The 21,477-nt window shown below is 43.7% G+C and overlaps 2 protein-coding genes across 4 annotated transcripts in view; one reads left to right on the top strand and one right to left on the bottom strand.

Annotated features, from left to right (window-relative positions):
• The window catches only part of LOC125428579 (putative zinc finger protein 66), a 206,604-nt gene that overhangs the window by 29,527 nt on the left and 155,600 nt on the right, over positions 1-21,477 (top strand). For 2 of the 3 annotated variants that reach the window (XM_048488933.1, XM_048488932.1), the window contains exon 8: positions 701-2,507. The exons of the other annotated variant lie outside the window; for it this stretch is intronic. In XM_048488933.1, coding sequence (XP_048344890.1) covers positions 701-2,286 — 1,586 coding nt within the window. In that variant the 3' untranslated portion in view covers positions 2,287-2,507. Of the gene's footprint in view, positions 1-700; positions 2,508-21,477 lie in introns of those variants that run through there. 3 annotated transcript variants of the gene reach the window in all.
• LOC125429263 (zinc finger protein 420-like) lies at positions 18,430-20,441 on the bottom strand. Its single transcript, XM_048490216.1, has one exon. It carries the CDS (start codon positions 20,439-20,441, stop codon positions 18,603-18,605), a length of 1,839 nt encoding a protein of 612 aa, XP_048346173.1. The 3' UTR covers positions 18,430-18,602.

The raw sequence follows: 21,477 nt of genomic DNA, 5'->3' as shown, positions 1-21,477 counted from the left end.
TTTTTCTCTCTTTCTGCACAATACTAGAACCAGGGGCATTCATTGAAAATGCTGGGGAAGAATTAGGATCTAATAAAAGGAAACACTTCTTCACGCATAGCGTGTGATTGGTGTTTCAATAATGCTGCACCACAGGAGGTGGTGATGGCCAATAACCTGGATAGCTTTAAAAAGGGCTTGGACAGATTTATGGAGGAGAAGTCAATCTATGGCTACCAATCTTGATCCTCCTTGATCTCAGATTGCTAATGCCTTAGCAGACCAGGTGCTCAGGAGCAGCAGCAGCAGAAGTCCATTGCTTTCATATCCTGCATGTGAGCTCCCACTTAGGGCACCTGGTGGGCCACTGCTTGTAGCAGAATGCTGGACTAGATGGACTCTGGTCTGATCCAGCAGGCTAGTTCTTATGTTCTTATGTTCTTATGAAAAGATCTGCGCGGCAAGTAAAATGTGAAGGGAGGAGGAAGGATTCTATGCCCCGTCAACTAGATTTGGGAGGTTTGGGGGAAGAGCAGGATAGAATATATGAACAGCATTCCTGGAGTCCCTAGCCAGAGAACAGATGTGATGACTGGGTCAAGTAGAGAGGATGGGAGGGAGAAACTCTGACCATGAATACAAAATGAACACCCATTGATCTCGGATCAATGATTTCTGGCTTATCTCCTTGCATGAGTGCTGATTAGATTCTCTATTGCAGCTAAAGATGTCAAGGACACCATTGGGGAATTGCATGGATTTTCATTGGAAAGAGACAAGGACGATGAATCTCAGTGTCACTTCAGGGATCAAGAGAGACTAGAGAGGCAGGAGGGAAGCCATGGTAAAAAGATGAGGGAAACACCCATTGCTTTCCAAAGAGGGGATTTCCATGATGTAATTGACATGGCAGAAGAAACATACAAATGCTTGGACGGGGGATTGAAATTCTTAGATGAAATTCAAAATGTCAATTTGCAAAAGCCGCCTGGAAAGAAGACCCATAATTGCTTCCAGTGTGGAAAGAGCTTCCTTTGTGGAGCAGAGCTCATTAGACACCAAAGAATTCATATAGGAGAGAAAGTGTATTGTTGTTTAGACTGTGGCAAGAAATTCTCAGAGGATTCAGATCTTGTTCAACACAAGAGTTTACACCATTCAAACGGGAAGGCATTTATTTATTTAGCAAGTGAAACGAATTTCTCTGATGTTAAGCTACATAAATGTGGAAAGAGATTCCATACCAGTGTTGATCTTCAGCAGCATCTACAAACCCACAAATCACAGAAACCTTTTGAGTGCTCAGTGTGTAGAAAGAGATTTAGTCAATGTGGCCAACTTGAAGTGCATCAAAGCACACACACAGGAGGGAAACCCTTTGAGTGCTCAGAGTGTGAAAAGAGATTCAGTCACAGTGGTAATCTTCAAGTGCATCAAAGAACCCATACAGGAGAGAAACCTTTTGAGTGCTCAGAGTGTGGAAAGAAATTCAGACAGAGTGGTCAGCTTCAAGCGCATCAAAGAACCCACACAGGAAAGAAATGTTTTGAGTGCTCAGAGTGTGGAAAGAAGTTCAGCAGCTGTGGAGACCTTCAAAAGCATTTAAGAACCCACACAGGAGGGGAACCTTTTGAGTGCTCAGAGTGTGGAAAGAAATTCAGACAGAGTGGTCAGCTTCAAGTGCATCAAAGAACCCACACAGGAAAGAAATGTTTTGAGTGCTCAGAGTGTGGAAAGAAGTTCAGCAGCTGTGGAGACATTCAAAAGCATTTAAGAACCCACACAGGAGAGAAACCTTTTGAATGCTCAGAGTGTGGAAAGAGATTCAGTCACAGCTGTAATCTTCAAGTGCATCAAAGAACCCACACAGGAGAGAAACCCTTTGAGTGCTCAAAGTGTAGAAAGAAATTCAGACAGAGTTGTCAGCTTCAAGCGCATCAAAGAACCCACACAGGAGAGAAACCTTTTAAGTGCTCAGAGTGTGGAAAGACATTCAGCAACAGTGGAAGTCTTCACATGCATTTAAGAATACACATAGAAGAGAAACCATTTGAATGTTTAGTGTGTAGAAAGCAGTTCAGAAGGAGTAGCAGTCTTCAAGTGCATGGAAGAACCCACACAGGAGAGAAACCTTTTGAATGCTCAGAGTGTGGAAAGAGATTCAGTCACAGCTGTAATCTTCAAGTGCATCAAAGAACCCACACAGGAGAGAAACCCTTTGAGTGCTCAAAGTGTAGAAAGAAATTCAGACGGAGTTGTCAGCTTCAAGTGCATCAAAGAACTCACACAGGGGGGGAAACTTTTTAGTGCTCGTAGTTTGGAAAGATATTCAGGAGAAATGGAAATAAATTCATCAGCTGTGGAGATCTTCAGAAGCATTTAAGAACCCACACAGGAGATATACTGACAGTGCAGTCTGGAAGCAGAAAGCCTTAATGGCCAGTGTGATATTTTTGGAGATAATATGAACCTTAAATGGTGATCTTTCATTATTATAGTCATTTTAATTAAAGAAAGATAATCTAGACCAGGGGTAGGAACCTATGGCTCTCAGATAGTTCCTGAACTCCATTTCCCATCATCTCTGTCAGCATGGCCAATTGGCCATGCTGGCAGAAGGCCGATGGGGAATTGTAGTTCCTGAACATCTGAGAAGCCGCAGGTCTCACCCTGATCTAGACTGTATAATTGATTCCCTATCATTTGATGTGTCTGTGTTAGAGATTGAATCACGTTAGGCAGAATCAAGAATTGATGCTCCCATCATTCTATCTGGAATTGAGTACTTGAAGAGAATGTTTCTGTCACATACAATCAGAGGCTCATTGGTCGATCTCTGCTTCTCAAGGTTTAATTTACTAAGCACGTTGTTGGAGGCAAAGCATTGTTATGAGAGTTGGCTTAATGTTTTGAGAGCCAGTGTGGTATAGTCATTAAGAGCAGTGGACTGTAATCTGGAGAACCAAGTTTGATTCCCCACTCTTCCACATGAGCCGCAGACTTTTATCTGGTAAAGTGGATTTCCCCCACTCCTACACATGAAGCCTGCTGAGTGACCTTGGGCTAGTTACAGTTCTTTCTAAACTCTGTAACCCCCATCTACCTGACAAGGTGTCTGCTTTGGAGAGAGAAAGGGAAAGAGTTTGTAAAGTCAGCTTTCTGCATCGCTAAGCCCTTTATCGAAAGCTTCCCTGAGGGACGGAAATATCGCCGCCCCTTGTGGGAGCCATCTCGCACAGGCCTGACTCAGCGGCCTCTCTCCCCAGGGCTACGCCAGGTCAGCTTCTGAAAACAACAACCCCTTTAAAGGGTTGTTTTAAAATGCCGCAACAGCCGCAGAGCCTCCGGCCTTGGTCTGCGCTAACAGCACCGCCCGAGACATGCAGCTTTTTCCTTTCCTGAGCATTTTTTGCCACCGAATAAGCCAGCCCGTCCTGCACAGCTCTTCCTAAGTTCTCCTCGCTGTCCTCCCAGGCCCCTGGAGGTCGGGCTTAGCTGGCAGCTGGGCATGGGCTTAGGAGGAACCTCGCAGGACGGCAACACGGTGGCTGGTAAAATGGAAAGGGAAGAGGCGGCTCCATGCGGAAGCCGCCTGCATCGCCTGTCGGTTTTTTTTCCTGAGGGCCGGTCACACGCTTGCGTTTAGCGACCTCGCCTCCGGCCTGCCAGCAGAATTCTTGCGGTGGGCTGGAGGCGCCTGGGGCCGCGGCAGAAACGGCCTAAGCTCTTTTGAGGCTCCATGCAGGAAAGAAAGGCAGGGTATAAATCTAAACTCCTCTTCTTTGTCAGTATCTCAATAGGGCAAGGTGTATGGACACTCAAGTTCTGCCCACATCAGAGCTAAGGGCGTATTCTTAGGTAAGGCCGAAATTCTATCGAACTATTGATTTTGTACTGTTTCCCAGCTGTGAATCAGGTTATCTTCCCCAGAGCTCATTCCGTCTAGTTGTCGAAAAACCTTACTTTTAAAAAGTTTCAGAGCTAGATTGACCAGACATCCTCGTTTTGTAAAGTAAATTTCAAAATTGCCCCAATGATTTTTTGAGGCAAAAAAATATTTAAAACACCAATCAGCCTTGAAAAAAGTGGCACAAAAAGCTCTTTTCAAGAAATGTACATCTTGTAGTACAAAAATCTTCACAGAGATGATCACATGTGTGCCTACTCTGCCTTGCCAAAGAACATGATGTCTCAAAATATTGTGACTAGGCAAATTACACTGGAGCATCATGCTTGAAGACCACACTTTTTTGAGAAAGCTCTGCTTAAGAACATAAGAAAGAGCCTTGCTGGATCAGACCAGAGTCCATCTAGTCCAGCACTCTGCTACTCGCAGTGGCCCATCAGGTGCCTTTGGGAGCTCACAAGCAGGATCTGAAAGCAATGGCCTTCTGCTGCTGCTGCTCCCGAGCACCTGGTCTGCTAAGGCTTTTGCAATCTCAGATCAAGGAGGATCAAGATTGGTAGCCACAGATCAACATAAAACTGTCCAAGCCCCTTTTAAAGCTATCCAGGTTAGTGGCCATCATCACCTCCTGTGGCAGCATATTCCAACCCCAATCACACGTTGCATGAAGAAATCTTTCCTTTTATTAGTCCTACTTCTTCCCCCCAGCATTTTCAATGTATTCCCCCTGGTTCTAGTATTGTGAGAAAGAAAGAAAAAATTCTCTCTGTCGACATTTTCTACCCCATGCATAATTTTATAGACTTCAATCATATCCCCCCTCAGACATCTCCTCTCCAAACTCAAGAGTCTCCTCTCCAAACTAGTGTTGTTCCAGAAAATAGACAGAGCACAAATTACTCTGGAAAGATGGATCCAACTGTCATCAGTTTTGACAGTTCCAAGTCCTGTTCCTTGGCCTTTGGCTGCAGCTATAATGCTGAGGAGGCCCAGACCTCCTCTATGGCATTGCCTGGCAGAGGTGCCTTGGACCCTCCACCTAAAAAGGTTTGGCACAAACATAAACACTGTAAGAAAACTTTGTCAAAGTTATCCAAATCTGTGCCTCTGTCTTATCATAGAGACATGATTCTGAATGATCACTCCTTAAACCGATTAAAGAAGTTATGTGGATTCCAAGAACACATTCACCATCATGCCAGTCTCTGATGTTGGCATTCTCCCTTTTCAGAAGGTGAGCTCATCAATTTTGAGCCATCCCTGCTCAGGTCTGTCCCATCAGTCAGATCCTGCAGCAAGCTGTCATGTCTCTCCATATAAAGATCTCTTTTGCAGTAACTATGGTCACCAGGACTGGGATTTGGGTGTTTCACTTGGATCCAGTCCAACCTTGGGAAGAGATCCTGCAGATCTGGATACTGAGTTCAGCCTTACCACAATCCATGGTTTGACTGTGATCAACCCTACTTTGCTGAACATGATTTTGATTGTGCTTCTGAGCCTTTGCCAGAGAAAACGTTCCAGAACGGTTCACATATTCTCCTAGTAGGGATCCCAGATCTTACTGTAAACAACTAATCTGTGTAACAAAATTGTTAGAAATACACATCTCTTGTGCACCTTCGAGAGCCACTGATCTAGTGTTTGAAGTCATACACTCAAGCTCTACCAGGCCAGTCACTTTTCTAGTTATGGATAGTTTGTTACAGATTACTACTTGACCCTGGCTCAGATTAGCCTCAGTCACATTATCAGGCTGCAAAGTAGAAGATCAATAGAGAGCCAAACAGAAAGGATATCTTGCCCACTTTCAGCAGTGCACTGGTAGTAGGCTCCATTCAAGGCAGGAGGAGGGGCACTCAGCCACACTTTGATACCCTTATATATTACTCTCTTAAAGGAGCATGCACACTGTACCACATTTCTTCCTTTCCTAACCTGTAACATAACCCTTTGTTCAACCAGGTGGTCATCTCATTCTTCTTCCTGTATCTTCAACTGCTACAGCTGGTGCAATATTGTGAGGTAATGATGGTGATGTTAAAGGTCCTGAGTGTAGGGCAGAGTTGTTCCTCCCACAAACAGGTTCATCCTCATTCTGAATTACTGGTATCAAAAAGGCATCATCTAATTCAGAAGCCATTTTGCTTCCATTACAATATGCAGGTACCAAATGGGAAGCATTCAATACACAACCATCTGATAGACTATATGGTCTCCACCAGTGGTGGGATGCAGCAGGTTTGCACCACTTCGGCAGACCTGGTTGTTAAATGGTGCTTGTAAACAACCAGTTGTTAGTTGGTTGTGGTGGGTTTTCCGAGCTGTGTGGCTGTGGTCTGGTGGATCTTGTTCCTAACGTTTCACTTGCATCTGTGGCTGGCATCTTCAGAGGTGTATCATTACAGAGGGAAGTCTGTTACACACTGTGTCCAGAGAGAAGGGAATGTTTGGGGTATTGTCCATGTCCCAGGGTGGGGAACCAATCAGTAAGTGTTTGGGTGGAACTTGTTATGCAAAGATGTGGTTGCTGTCTTGTAATGTAATTCACAAGTGACTCAAACTTTAATTGCCGCTTCCACGTCAGAATCCATCCCAGGCCACCAATACAAATCCCTCAATCTTAGTTTAGTCTGTACAATTCCTTGATGTGTATCATGGGTAAGCTATCTAAATGTAGACCTCAACTCTTCTGGAACAAGTCATCTCTCATCTGTCCCATCAGTCAGATCCAGCAGCAAGTTATTATGTCTCTCCACGGTGGATTCTGCATGGTAGAAATATAACGGGCTGATGAAGGGAAATACCCCGGTTTGGTGAAGTACTTCGCACAGTCCCAAAGCAGGGTTGGTATGTTATATTTCCTTCACCACAGTTTTTTCAAAAATCGTTAAACTAGCAGTATCTTTACCTGAACCCAGGTTGAACCTGCTCCTGAGCAAAGAGCACAGGCACCAAATGCTTTATTTTTCCTGCTTGCTGCCCATTTTTCCACCTTACTTTATTTCTGTTTCATTTCCACTGAGCTGCCAGACAGTGTGACTCACTGCCCAGCACTTCCCAAAAGTCCCCCAAGCATGTTTTCTCCCCATGGCAGCGATTATGAGCGCCATTTCATTCACATTTGTACAGGAACATGTTCACAACTAATGGGGCCATTACAAGCAGTGTCCCCATTTCCTTTAAAAAAATGTTTTGATGCTCAAAATACTCAAAATGTTTTGATGCTCAAAAAAGAATGTGGATGGAACATATTGCTTTGCTCCCTTTCTGGACAAATTGTATGATTTTGTATATTGTGATGTTTTATTGTTTTTAACCTTTTGTAAGCTGTCTGGAGATTTTGGTATGAGGCAGGGTATAAATATTTATAAATAAATGCATGTTGGAAAATGTAGGTCTCAACCTCAAAACCTGTTCATTGTTCCAAATGGTTTATGACAACCACAGTTCACACGCAGAGAAGAATACCTTCCCAACCTCACTTGATGGGATATTTTTCTGGACTGATGGGTTCTTGCCATAGTCTTGAAACTGCATACCATAGTGTTTCTTACATCCTAGGCAATTCTTTTTCTCTTTGCCTATCCCTTTGACTTTTGGAACAAGAGAAGGGGTTCTTGAGCCAAGCAAACAGTAACAACGGTACCTGTGAAGAAACAGTCTGTAGGCTTATATTTGACAAACTTTCTGGTAGAAAAAGAAAAGGGATAAAGCCAATCCTTGATCTAATGTACTTTAACCGATTCATGTCAATAAAACAGATTCAGAATGTTGTCCTGTTGATGTTCTTTCTGTTACCTTCACATGTCTGGTTTGTGACTCTACCTGCTAGATCTTTACCGAAAGAATCAGACAAGATTATAAAAAATATCTCCAGTTCCAGGTTGACAGTCTTTTTGTACAATACATAGTCCAACTTTTCAGGCTGGCAAAAGTCCCAGATTATTCAATTATGTAGTGGCCATTGAATCAACTTATTTATAGTTTTGGGTGCAAAATGTACATGTACCTCAGTGACTGGTTGATTGTAGCAGCTACCAAACCAAAATTGTAAACAAGCATTCAGTCAACCTTGAGCTTTCTCAAAGCACTGCACCTGCAGGTCAATTTTCAAAAATCCAAGTTAGAACCCACTCCAAGGGTAATCTTCATAGGAGCTATATTAGACTGCTCCTTAGTAAAGACTTTTCCACCTCCAGACAGAATTCTGGCAATTCATCTAGGGATAGTCTGTTGCCAGTGGCTTTGGTTATAGTCAGTCATACATTTTCAGAGGCTCAATGGCCTCCCCCTAAAGGTTTCTACCACCACATTAGTGCCATATGCAAGACTCTGCATGCACCTGCTAAAACTCTAGTTCCTCAGAGTTTTGAATGCCCACTCAGTCTAAAAGGCTGAATATCCCAGCGCACATTCACTGTACCCTGCAATAGTGGACATTACATCATAGCCTCTGGCTAGGCGTACACTTCAATATTTCTCTTCCAGAGGTCACCCTGACCACAGATTCATCCCTGCTAGGCTGGGGTGCTCAGATAGGATCCATCTCAGTCAATAGTGTCTGGTCCACCTCTGAGAAACTGTCTTACATAAACAGCCTAGAACTCAACTTACTTAGGGTTGCTCCTAGCAGGAAGAGTACCTTTCCCTCACATTCCAACAATGGAGCACTCCTGCTATAAATGTTTGCAAACAGTGCATGTATTTTTACTCTCGAGCAGCATGGGACCTAAACTCTCTGGAGGTGCCTTTCAGCTAGTGTAAATGGAAACTCAATACTATCCCGCCGCCATTTCCACTAATTCCAAAGGGACTGTGCAAGATGAAGGCAGAATATAGAAGAGGAACAGTAATTACCTTTTGCCAGAGTTCCCATATTCCTCTCAAGGACTTGGATTCAGTATCATCTCCTCTACCAGGGCCCAGTTCTGTGGTGGTGAAATGTACCACAAGCCACAGCTCGAGGTAGTTCATTGCCAGCTTTTGCATCACGCCCCTGATCTTCCTTGGAGGATCTTCCTTCTCAGCTTCTGAGATCTGATGAGATCGGGCTAGCCTGGGAGTTCAGGGCACCTTTACACACAATTATTTTTAAAATGTCTTGCCATTATATTCTTTTAATTTTGTTTTTAACTAGATGTGATGAAACCGCATTTAAAATACATAAAGATCTACAAATACAAATAATATTTTCCCACAGCACCTCTGTTTTCATGGACTCTGTAGGGCCAAAAGAGAAAAGGAGAAAGAAAAACTGAGTAGCACTAGAAACAAACAAAGGAGAATGGGAGAAAGGGAAGGACTATCCAATGTGTCTTCCATGTTGAGAGACACATATGTGGTTTAGAATCATAGGCAGATTCCGGATGGGCCAAAAACAGTGGTGTGAAAACAGTGTAAAAGGGTTTAAAACGGTGTAAAAGGTTTACACCATTTTCACACCACTGTTTTTGGCCCATGCGGAATCCGCCATAGATTTGGAAGAGACCCAAGGGCCATCAAGTTCAACCACCTGCAATGCAGGAACACACAACCAAAACACTCCTGTCAAATGGCCATCCAGCCTCTCTTTAAAAACCTCTAAAGAAGGAGACTCCATCACACTCTGAGGTAGTGCATTCCACTGTCAAACAGCCTTTACCGCTTCAGGACTGAAATTAATAATAAGTAGAGTAACTTTTACCCAAGGAATGGGCCTCCTGAGGAGACATGGAAGGCTCTGTTTCTTGACATTTTTAGAAAACACTGCAAGGCCTGTTTATTCAATAGGGCTTTTAATGTAAGAGTTTTGGGAGGTGGTAGAGGAGGAATGTTCTTTGCATTTTCATCGTACTTCATATCTTTTAAAAATTGGCGTTAAGCTACAAAGAAGATATTGGGGCTGGCAGGAAAAAGGGGTCATTGGGGGAGCACATTGGGGGAGTACAGGGTAGTGTGGCATCATTGGGGGAGTACAGGGAAATGTGTGGAGCCTCTTAAAAGTTTCCTACCATGCAATTGGGCCCAGAATAGGCATTTGACATCACATAACTGAGCCAGAGTTTTTCTGGGGAAAGGCTGACAAGGGAGAGGGAAAGCTGAACGTGGGCTGCGTGGTTAAATAAAGTTACGTTGACTGGTGGCTGGGAAGGAAAGAATGAGCAGGAAAAAGGGGGAGATTATGGGGGCTTTTAGGAAAGGGGAAATAGTTGCGGGAAAGGAAAATGAGATGCCCCTTGCAAGTCTTGTGGGTTCCCTGCTTGTATAATCTAACAATTAACATACCAATGCTCTAGCTTTAAAAGGGGCTAGCTTTAAAAGGGGCTTGGATAGATTTATGGAGAAGTCAATCTCTGGCTACCAATCTTGATCCTCTTTGATCTGAGATTGCAAATGCCTTAACAGACCAGGTGCTCGGGAGCAACAGCTGCAGAAGGCCATTGCTTTCACATCCTGCATGTGAGCTCCCAAAGGCACCTGGTGGGCCACTGCGAGTAGCAGAGAGCTGGACTAGATGGACTCTGGTCTGATCCAGCTGGCTTGTTCTTATGTTCTAAGTGCATTTGAGATCTAGTGTGGTGTAGTGGTTAGTGCCAGACAAACAGCTGAGAGACCCAAGTTCAAATCCCTACTCTGCTTGCTGAGTGACCTTGGACCAGTCACACCTATTCACATCTCAGAGGATTGTTGTGAAGATATAGGTCACTTTTGCTCCTCACAGGGAAGAAAGTCAGGGTTTAAATAAAATAAATGTTGCTCAGTTCAGACATTCTGATTCTAAAAAAACCAAAATACTGAAAATACTTATTGTAAGAGAAAAATATCACCAGATTCTGGGGTTAGCCTGCAGAATGTGCAGAGGCACAGCACAGTGAGCTGTCTGGCTGGCAGAGGCGTGCCTAGGCAAACTGGAGCCCTGGGCAAAACCTGAGTTTGATGCCCCCCCATGAGCGGCCACCCTCCCCACCGTGACCAAACAATGATTTTTTCCACCAGGTCGTTTCAAAGTCACCATCACATTATAGAACATGCCCCAACTCACAAATTTAGGGGGTGCCTGTTGTCAGGGGTGCAATTATTAAGGTAGCAGCACCAAATTTTCAGAGTATCTTCATGAGACCCTACTGATGATACCACCCAGGTTTGGTGAAGTTTGGTTCAGGGGGTCCAAAGTTATGGACCCTCATAGGTGTAGCCCCCTTCTCCTATTAGTTCCCAGTGGAAACAATGGGGGATGGGGGCACTCCCTTTGGGAGTCCATAACTTTGGACTCCCTAAACCAAACCTCACCAAACCTGGGTCATATCATCAGGAGAGTCTCCCAAACAATCCCTGGAATTCTGGTGCTGCTAGCTTAAACTCTGCTCCCCCTGCAGGCCAAAAACGGAAAAACTCTGAAAATACAAAATCCTTCACAAACGAACCTGCAATTTTGTCGCCCACCACAAGGTGGCGCCCTGGGCAGCTGCCCACTTTGCCCAATGGGAGGAACGCCTCTGCTGGCTGGTGAGCAGAAAGAGCTTCCATCCATTCAGATATTCTTTCTATGAATCGTAACCCAACACGGGAATTTTTAAAGCACACTGAAAGAAATGACCTGAAGTCAAATCAGCTCCAAAATTTTTATCTACTGAATATGTAGTCGTGCCCGCAGGGTCGCCGTAAGAACGAGACGAGACGCGGAGATATCATCTGGTGGAGAGAGCCAGCTGCGGGAGCGCGGGGTCCGTGGATCTGGCTACTCTACCGCGTGCTAGTTCCTGGCACCTTTTATTAGGGTTTTTCTGGGGGCGTGCAAAGGGGTGGATCGGTGGGAGAGCGGGAGAGCGGGAGATCATCATGTGATGCATGATCTCATCGGGCTGCTACGTGCAGGAGGAAGCGTCTGGGTCTAATCCACACCTGGGGGCAAGGGCCCCATTGTCCCTTTGTCTGGGACACCTGGTGGTTGTGAGCCAGGTAGTTCATGACCTGTGACTCACCGGGGGGTGGGGGATGGGGAGCGGGTGCGACCAGAAGGCCGTAGTTGGGCCGGCATGCCAAGCACTCTGCCTACGGTTCTGCTGGGTCAGCGGCTCATCCCTACAGAATATTAAGTACCTCTAAGGCAGTAACGCTATGTTCAGAAAGACAAAATATCAGAGCCTTTTGATGTCCCAGACAGAAGTTCCCAATTGTGCTTGATATGGCAAGAAAGATAAGAACATAATTATCCAACAATTTGCTACCTTCCAATCATATTCAGCGGCTGTTACAGTTGCTCCTACTCAGGGCCCTCTTAAATTATGGAGTTGCCTGTTCTATGACAATTTCAATCCATGCACAAAAATCCAATTTGAGATTGAAATCTAGTTTGCAAATATGTAGGACAGTCCTAGGTAAACTGTAGCATGGTGAAAAAGCTTCAAGGGGAAGGCTTTTTCTAGCATGGGGAAACATGCTAGATGACTGGAAGGTGAAAGATTTTTTTTCCCCATGCAGTGCTGGTGGAAAGTATTGAGTCCCAGACAACTTATGGTAACCTTGTAGAGTTTTCAAGGCAAGAGAAGAACTGAGGTAGTTTGTCATCGCCTACCTCTGTGTAGTGATGTGGAATACCTTGTGGTATTCTTTCTCCCATTCAAGTGAGGTCTTTTCCTACACTCTGACACATCATCATTCTAGTCAGAGTTGGCTGCTGAGTATCCTGTTCCCCATTATGGGTGTAAACAACAGCCACATACCAATGAAACTGTATTGTTCAAAAATGTTAACCTTTATTACAACATGGAGTGAGCAATGAACTTCCTGATAAAATGGGCACTGAAAGGGAGACTACAAAACATTTCAAGACCTTTGGAAACACTTGGAAATACAGTTACAACTGTTCTCTTGTCACGAAGTTAAAAAGAGAACTGCAATAGGATTGAGATGATGGTCTTTTAACACCTCCAAGGTTGTCTGAAGTCATAGGTCCCTGTTATCCAACACACCAGAGAAACAAGAAGAAATTAGACATTTTTTTACATGCCATTTGAAAAGTAATACTGGTCGCACATTGGATACACTACTTACAGACTAACAAAGATATTGTCAGAGCAATCCTATGTACAGCTATATCCTTCTATGACTGTTGACTTCCATTGATTTAGCAGAATGTAACTCTGCTTGAAATTGATTTGCCTGACTACCAACTTGCACAAGTAATTTAGATTCTGTCAAGATTTATCACTGTACAGTATTATAACAACAAGCGTTAAATCCGTTAAACATTTGGAGGTCCAAAGAAGTACCCACAGGAAAAAGGAACATGCAACTAAATCACTTTAGCTCAACTGATTTATTCTAAAAGAACCAAAGAAAGCAAACAAAAACTCTTTAATGAGAACTGGCAGCTTTTTTCTACTTGCACTGAGATCATGTATACTTAAAAAAAACACAATCTGATGGGAGATTATAACAAAAAGACTCCACCACCTCCCATTTTATGTTCAAGTGGCTTGAATCCCACTTGACTGTTCAACTAAGCACAAGGCCTTTCCTCCAGTAGACAGCCTTATTCTTGGGCCATAATGGTGGATGGAGACAAGACACAAATCTTTTTGTTGCTTTAAAATGAATCCTGCAAAAAAACTAAGTCAATTTTTTTCCTGATCCTCTTGGTCTCTTGCTCAATTGCAGTTCTCTTGGTCTCTTGCCCTTCTCTTCAACTCATCACCTGTCATTTCTTATCCTTCCCATTTCCTTAATGTGTTTGTAAATTTGTGATGTTTCCAGCACTGCCTTATCAACAAAACCATCCCCTTTTAACCAAACTCTCTTTTCTTTTTCATGCTGCACCTCACACTTTTCCCTTTCCTGAGTCTTCCTTCACAAGCTATGCCGATATATTCTACCTCAGGCTGTTTCCTATTCTCTTTCCCGCAACTCCTTATTTCCAGCTGATTTAAAATAACAGTGCCATACAATTGTATCCTCTGTTTTGCTTTCAAAAAGGAGGACAGATTTCAAAGGCAGAAGCATCGAGTTGTCAGCTCCTCTTCTGATGGAGAATGGCTTAAAGGAGCAAACAAAGGCAGATCCTTGACCCATTTTGATTGTATTATAATTGTATTGGTTGTTGTGAGCCACCCTGAGTGCATCCTGACTGGGAGGGCAGCCAACAAACAAACTTATCGATGGACCTTTTCCCAGCAGCAAAGAAAAGGAGGGCGGCACCAATAACCAGAACAAGGAAAAGCAAATGAACAATGGGTGCAGTGTGAAATGTAAACCTGAAAATCCCTGCATGTCTTTCCTATGGTTCATCAGGGGGATCTGTAAGAATATATACATTTAACCAAATCTCAAGAATGATAGACACATGTATTCACTAAACCACATTTCTCAAATTTTGAGACTGAAAGCTCTGGATCCTGATAGGTGAAATGAAACTTTAAATTAGCTATCACTCACATGAGATAAAAGCCATATCCACTGCTGGGGGAACTTTTTGGCAATTTTATTTAGCTATATTCCACTTCTTAACCTACATGTATCTGTAAGACTAGTTTATGCCTTTTAAGGACATTTGTGATTCAATTTATCATGTGTTTTATCAAAATAGACTTGTAAGGAAAAAAATTGATTTATTCAATACACACCAGCATCTGACTATAAGGACATTAACCTATCAGTTACATTTCTTACATTGCTTAGAAGGAGAGTTGGACTTTATATGCCACTTGTCTCTACTTTTAAGGGGTCTCAAAGCAGTGTACAATCACAATCCCTTCCTCTCCCCACAACAGGCACCTAGTGAGGCAGGTAGGGCTGAGAAAGTTCTGAGAGAACTGTGACAAAGACACTCAGCAGGTTCCAGGAGGAGGAGTGGGGAATCATATCCAGTTCTCCAAATCAGAGTTCATCTCTCTTAACTATTACACCATGCTGGCTCTCAGCTATCACTGTCTTTTAAAATTGTTTTTAATATGTGCATTTAGATCATACTTGGGTGTAGCATTTCTTTTCTTTAAGAACATAAGAACATAAGAAATAGCCTGCTGGATCAGACCGGAGTCCATCTAGTCCAGCATTCTGCTACTCGCAATGGCCCACCAGGTGCCTTTGGGAGCTCACATGCAGGATGTGAAAGCAATGGCCTTCTGCTGCTGCTGCTACTGAGCACCTGGTCTGCTAAGGCATTTGCAATCTGACATCAAGGAGGATCAAGATTGGTAGCCATAGATTGACTTCTCCTCCATCAATCTGTCCAAGCCCCTTTTAAAGCTATCCAGGTTAGTGGCCATCACCACCTCCTGTGGCAGCATATTCCAAACACCAATCACACCTTGCGTGAAGAAGTGTTTCCTTTTATTAGTCCTAATTCTCCCCCCCCTGCATTTTCAATGATATATACATTGATATATACAAGGACGTATTTCTTTCTGAGACGTGTCATAGCAAATAGTGAAATAAATATAACATTAAAAAACTGGGAATGGGTGGGCCTGCAAGAAACCGGTCTGGAGTAGCTCGTGGGAATTTCCACTCTGGCAGGCCTCCTGGATCAGCCAGTCAGGAGTTGACAGGCATCCCTGGGGAGCACCTATCATGGAGAGAAACAGGGAGGAAGGAATCAGCTTCAGCCTGCTCAGATAGGCTAAGCCAGGGGTAGGGAACCTTTAACACTCAAAGAGCCATTTGGACACGTTTTCCACGGGAAAAGAAAACACTTGGAGCCGCAAAATCGTATCTTCGAGACCACATCACCCCATACGTCCCTACACGGCCTCTCCGATCGGTTGAGGCCAATTTACTGGTGGTCCCTGGCCCCTCGATGATACGGCTGGCCTCCACACAGGCCAGGGCCTTCACGGCTCTGGCCCCGGCCTGGTGGAACGCTCTTCCTCCAGCTGTCCGGGCCCTGCGGGACCTGGGTGAGTTCCGCAGGGCCTGTAAGACGGAGCTGTTCCGCCGGGCCTTTGGAGGAACCGGCCGTTGATGGTGCCCCCCGCCCTCGGCCCGGCCCTGACATCTGGGCCAACTGTCATCTTAGACTCGCCATCCCCCCTTTTAGAGGAGGGAATTTTTTAGATTAGAATATCGGACGCCTCTCTCCCCTCTTTTGGGGAAGAGAAGGGAACCACAATAGTAGATTACTGAACGCCATTTATTTATTGTAATTTATTATATATTTATTAGGAACGTTTTTATGGTTATCGCTGCTTTTAAATGTTTTAACTGCCTATATTGTTTCACTTTTGCTGTACACCGCCCAGAGCCCTTCGGGGATGGGGCGGTATAAAAGTTTAAAAAATAAATAAATAAATAAATAAATAATTTTTGACATTTAAAATAAAGATAACACTATATAAAGAGGGTTTTTTTAACCTTTTACTCCGCTCATTCTGAGAAGCGCATGGATGCTCACCTGCCGTCTGCAGGTATGGCAAGGATGAGGCCGGGCGGCTCCTCGGCCTCGCCAGCCGCTGGGAAAGCTTCCACTCCAACGAGGTGCATGCGAGAGGGGAAGCTCGCAGCGCGGCCCAGCCGTAATCGGCAGCTGGTGCGCCTGGCCTGCTGACTCGTGGGCAGGCAAGGATGGGGTCGGCGGCTCGGCTTGTGGAGCCACAGTGCAAGGGCGGAAGAGCCGCATGCGGCTCTTGAGCCACAGGTTCCCTACCCCTGGGCTAAGCCATGCAGAGGTTGGGGAAAGATATATATATGCAGAGGTTGGGGAAAGATATATATATATATCACACACATACCTCTATATGTGTCCTGCAAAGTTCTGCTGGTATATCAATAGAGCTATTTCAAGCCACAGAAACAGAGTCCACCAAAATCTTCACAAAAACATGCCAACAAATGTGGAAATCAAAACAATAGTCCACAGACTGGAAACACCCAGTTTACATTCCAATTCCAAAAAAAAAAAAATGTCAAAGACTTTAGTAACAATTGGAATATTGCATGAATTTCTCACGGGAGTAAAGCATTGCTTGAAATCTTACAACCAAGATTGTTACTATATATGTAATGAGAAATGCCAGATGGTCAAGCTGGATTAAGAAAAAGAAGATACACTACAGATCATATTGCAAGTTACCATTGGTTACTGGAATATACGAGATAATTTCTGAAGAAAATCAGCTTGCGTTTCATAGATTACAGCAAAGTTTTTGATTGCATAGATCATGAAAAGCTACGGCTTGTTTTAAAAGAAATGGATGTGCCACCACATCTAATTGTTTTGACATAAAATCTATATTGTGGATAAGAGGCAACAGCAGTATTAGGCAGTATTAGAGCAGGATATTTGAGAAACTCAGTTGGCAAAGGTGTCAGACAAGGATGTATTTATCTCCCTATCTCTTCAATCTATATGCAGAATATATCATAAGGGAAGGTGGTGGAAGAAATATCATATGCAGATGATACCATATTACTGGCAGAAAATAATGAAGTTTAGAAACAACTCCTGTTGAAGGTTAAAATTGAAAATTCCAAAGCACGATTGCAGTTGAATATAAAGGAGACAAAAGTAACAACTACTGGGGGATTACACAATTTGAAGACTGAAAATGAAGAAATTGAAATTGTTCAAAATTTTCTATTCCTCTGCTCCATCATCATCCAAAAGGGAAACTGCAACCTAAAAATCAGAAAGAGACTGAGAAGGGTAGCCATGAAGGAGCTAGAAAAGATTCTTAAGTGCAAGGATGTGTCATTGGGTGCTATAGTAGTCCCCATTATTATGTACAAATGTGAATGCTGAACCGTAAAGAAAGCTGACAGGAAGAAAGTTGATTCATTTGAAATGTGGTGTTGGAGGAGTTTTACAGATACTTTGGACTACCAGAAAGACAAAGAAGTGGGTTCTCGATCAAATTAAACGTGAAGATTCCCTAAAAGCTTAAATGATTAAATTGTACGTTTTGTACTCTGGTTACACTGTGAAAAGAGAGGAGTCATTGCCAAAGACAGTCATGCTAGGAAAAGATGAAGGCAGGAGGAAAAGAGGAAGACCCAACAGGAAGTGGATTGACTCAATCAAGGAAGCCACAGACATTAGTTTGCAACATCTGAGCAAGGTGATAATTTTGGAGGTCATTACTTCATGTGGTCACCATTATTCAGAAGCGACTTGATAGCACTAACACACATGAAGTTCTAGTTTCTTCCCAGTATTTCTTATATGCCAATATTTTCCCATGAGGATTATAAACCGTATTTTAGTTCAAGTGTCATGACCTTATGCCCATCATCCTTGAGATTTGTTCATAGTTATATATTTTTCCACATGATCCTTGGCCAAGCATGCATAAAACATATAGGGATTGTCATGTGGAATAAATTACCCCCCCCCATACACACACATACAAACCCCAAATATTTCTTTGCCTTCACATTCCAATGACAAACTGGGTATGTTTCTGAAATATAAGATGTATAAGACAATTGGAGACCATGATTGCTCTGCCGATCTTTTTTTGGATTTTCACTGAACTCAGTGGCCACACTTTAACCTGTGTTCTTTTCATCTTCACACATGGCATCCCACCATTGTAGCTGTTTTACAAACTAAAAAAATACAAACGCTATGACACCAGATTTATCACAAAACCATCACAATCCAAATGGAGTACATTTAGAGTTTCTCTGCTGGTGGGTTTCCTAGCATTTAGAAAGCCTGAATGTTCACCAAAGGTCTTTCCTAGCTAATAATTTATATAATTTATGTGTTACAAAATCTTTTATCATATATAATTTATTATGGTGTCTCCTCTGCATGCATTCGGCGGTGGGCAGTAAAGTGTGAGCTCCACATGAACCTCTTTCCACATTTTAGACATTTATATGGTTTCTCTCCTGTATGGAACCTCTGATGTGAAGAAAGGTCTGTGCTTCTCCCAAAGTTCTTTCCACAATCCAGGCATTTAAAGGGTTTATCTCCAGTGTGGATTCTTTGATGCCTAGTAAGGACTTTACTCCATCTGAAGCGCTTTCCACATTCCAAGCATTTAAAAGGTTTCTCCCCAGTGTGGATTCTTTCATGGGAATTAAGGCGTGTGCTATTGCTGAAGCTTTTTCCACACTGAATGCATTTGTATGGCTTGTCCCCTGAGTGGATTCTCTGATGCAAATTAAGGTTTGAGTTCTGGCTGAAGCTCATTCCACACTCCAGGCATTTAAATGGTTTCTCCCCGGTATGCATTCTGCGATGGGAAGTGAGGCTAGAACTTACACTGAAGCGCTTTCCACACTCTAGGCATTTATAGGGTTTCTCTCCTGTGTGGATCCTTTTATGTCTAATAAAGCTTGGACTCTGACTAAAGCTCATCCCACATTCCAAACATTTAAATGGTTTCTCTGGCTTGTGAATTCTTTCATGTGAACTAAGGTATGTTCTGTGACTGAAACTCTCTCCACACTCCAGGCATTTATATGGCTTATCCCCAGAGTGGCTTCTCTGATGTGAAGTAAGGACTGAGCTGTGACTGAAACCCTTCCCACACTCCTGGCATTTATAAGGCTTAACTCCAGAATGGTTCCTCTGATGTGAAGTGAGAGCTGAACTGTGACTGAAGCTTATTCCGCATTCCTGGCATTTGTATGGTTTCTCCCCTGTATGCACTCTCTGATGTGAAGTAAGATGTTCACTCCGACTAAAACACTTTCCACACTCTAGACATTTAAATGGTTTTTCACCTGTGTGTATTCGCTGGTGTGAACGAAGGCTTGCATTATCACGGCAGCTTGTTCCACACTCCAAGCATTTATATGGTTTCTCTCCTGTGTGGATTCTCTGATGTCTGCTAAGGGTTGCACTGTAAGCAAAGCACTTCCCACACTCCAAGCATTTATACGGTTTCTCCCCTGTGTGAATTCTCTGATGTGAATGAAGGTTTGTGCTATCACTGAAACTTTTTCCACACTCCAGGCATTTATATGGTTTTTCTCCTGTGTGGATTCTTTGATGTCTACTGAGACTTGTGCTATCACTGAAGCCTTTTCCACACTCCTGACATTTATATGGTTTCTCTCCTGTGTGAATTCTTTGATGTGTAGTAAGACTTGCACTGTAAGGAAAACTCTTTCCACACACCAAGCAGTGAAAAGGTTTTTCACCTGTGTGGATTCTTTGATGGGAACTTAGGCTGGTGCTATCACTGAAGCTCTTTCCACACTCCAGGCATTTGTATGGTTTTTCCCCTCTGTGGATTCTCTGATGCGTAGAAAGGGTTGTGCTGCGGCTGAAACTCTTTCCACAGTCAGAACATTTATAGGGTTTCTCACCTGTGTGGATTCTTTGATGCAAAGTAAGGCTGCGACTGTCACTAAAACTCTTTTCACATTCGAGGCACTTAAATGGCTTCTCTGTAGTGTGGATCCTGAAATGTGTGTTAAGGTTTGATTTAGAACTGAATTTCTTCCCACATACTAGGCATTCCATACTTGTTTCACTGTGATTTTCCTGTTGGAGTGATATCCTAGCAGCTTGGACATGACCCCCACGGTCAACAAGATTCCAGTTTTGGAACTGGCTTTCCTCCAGCTTCCTTAATTCCTCTTGATTCCCAAGTGCCTCTTCTTCACCCAGCTTGATCATCTCTGATGAAACCTTATGCGGCACTCTGGAGTCCTCACTGTCTTGTCGAACAGCTGCTGAAACAAAGAGAAAATATTAAGATTTTTTTTAAAATGAAGCTTCTGATCAAATTAATTCTGTGGAGAACACATTGGATGATGGTTTCTCACCTCTCTCAGTCTATTCCCTACCTTTCCATAGGAAAGAGACTGCTTTGATAGCTATAGAGAACAAATCTTCACATAGGCTGCTTCAAGACGGGTAAAAGCGAGCTTACTGATGACGTCAGAATTAAGCGACGCATCCGGCTAAAAGCTGCCGTGACAGATGGCATGGAGCTACAGTGTCCAGAGCCCCGCAGAAATGTGACGGTTCGCGACGTGGAAGCGCCAGTTAAGCGGCTGCCTCTGACCACGTTAAGGCTTCGCGACTCGTGGAAGTCACATTGCAGGCCCCAGTTGATGTTACCTGTGAGACCAGAGTGTGTATGGCCAGCCACCATCTGCACAGGCGACATGGATCCAGGAAAGGTGCCTGACCATGCAGGGAAATCACCAGGGACAAACGTGTAGGGGGGGGGAGGTGACCCAGCTTGGCCTTTTGGCAGTCGCCATTTTTGAAGACGGCTCCGTGGCGGCGGTTCGCACGAGTGCGGCGTCGATGCGTCACATGGGGAAAAGAAACGCTAGGGAAGCGGCGGAATACGGCGCCTTCAAGGCCAAGCCGAAGCGTGCCACACGGGCGCCGACTCGCGCGACCTCACGCTACGCCAAGTATTAACGCCGCCATATGACGCTTTCTTTTCCCGCTAAGCATTTACATCATATTTCTCAGTATGAAACGTGCCATAGAGAACAACAAAATGTGATTCCCACAACAACCTTACAGACAAACCAATTTTTCCAGGGCATAAGACTTTATGGGTTAAAGCTGACTTCATCAGATTCACCTGGAGAATTAACTGGTGGAAGGCCTCTTAAGAGCTTTTGCAACTTTTGTAAGCATGAGCCATTTTGTTTAGTTCAAACCCCACCTTTGTTTCCAAAAAAAGGGGAAA

The sequence above is a fragment of the Sphaerodactylus townsendi genome, linkage group LG03, assembly GCF_021028975.2.
Source record: "Sphaerodactylus townsendi isolate TG3544 linkage group LG03, MPM_Stown_v2.3, whole genome shotgun sequence".
In the NCBI taxonomy this organism is placed as follows: domain Eukaryota; kingdom Metazoa; phylum Chordata; class Lepidosauria; order Squamata; family Sphaerodactylidae; genus Sphaerodactylus; species Sphaerodactylus townsendi.
This window is presented reverse-complemented; position numbering and strand designations above follow the sequence as displayed.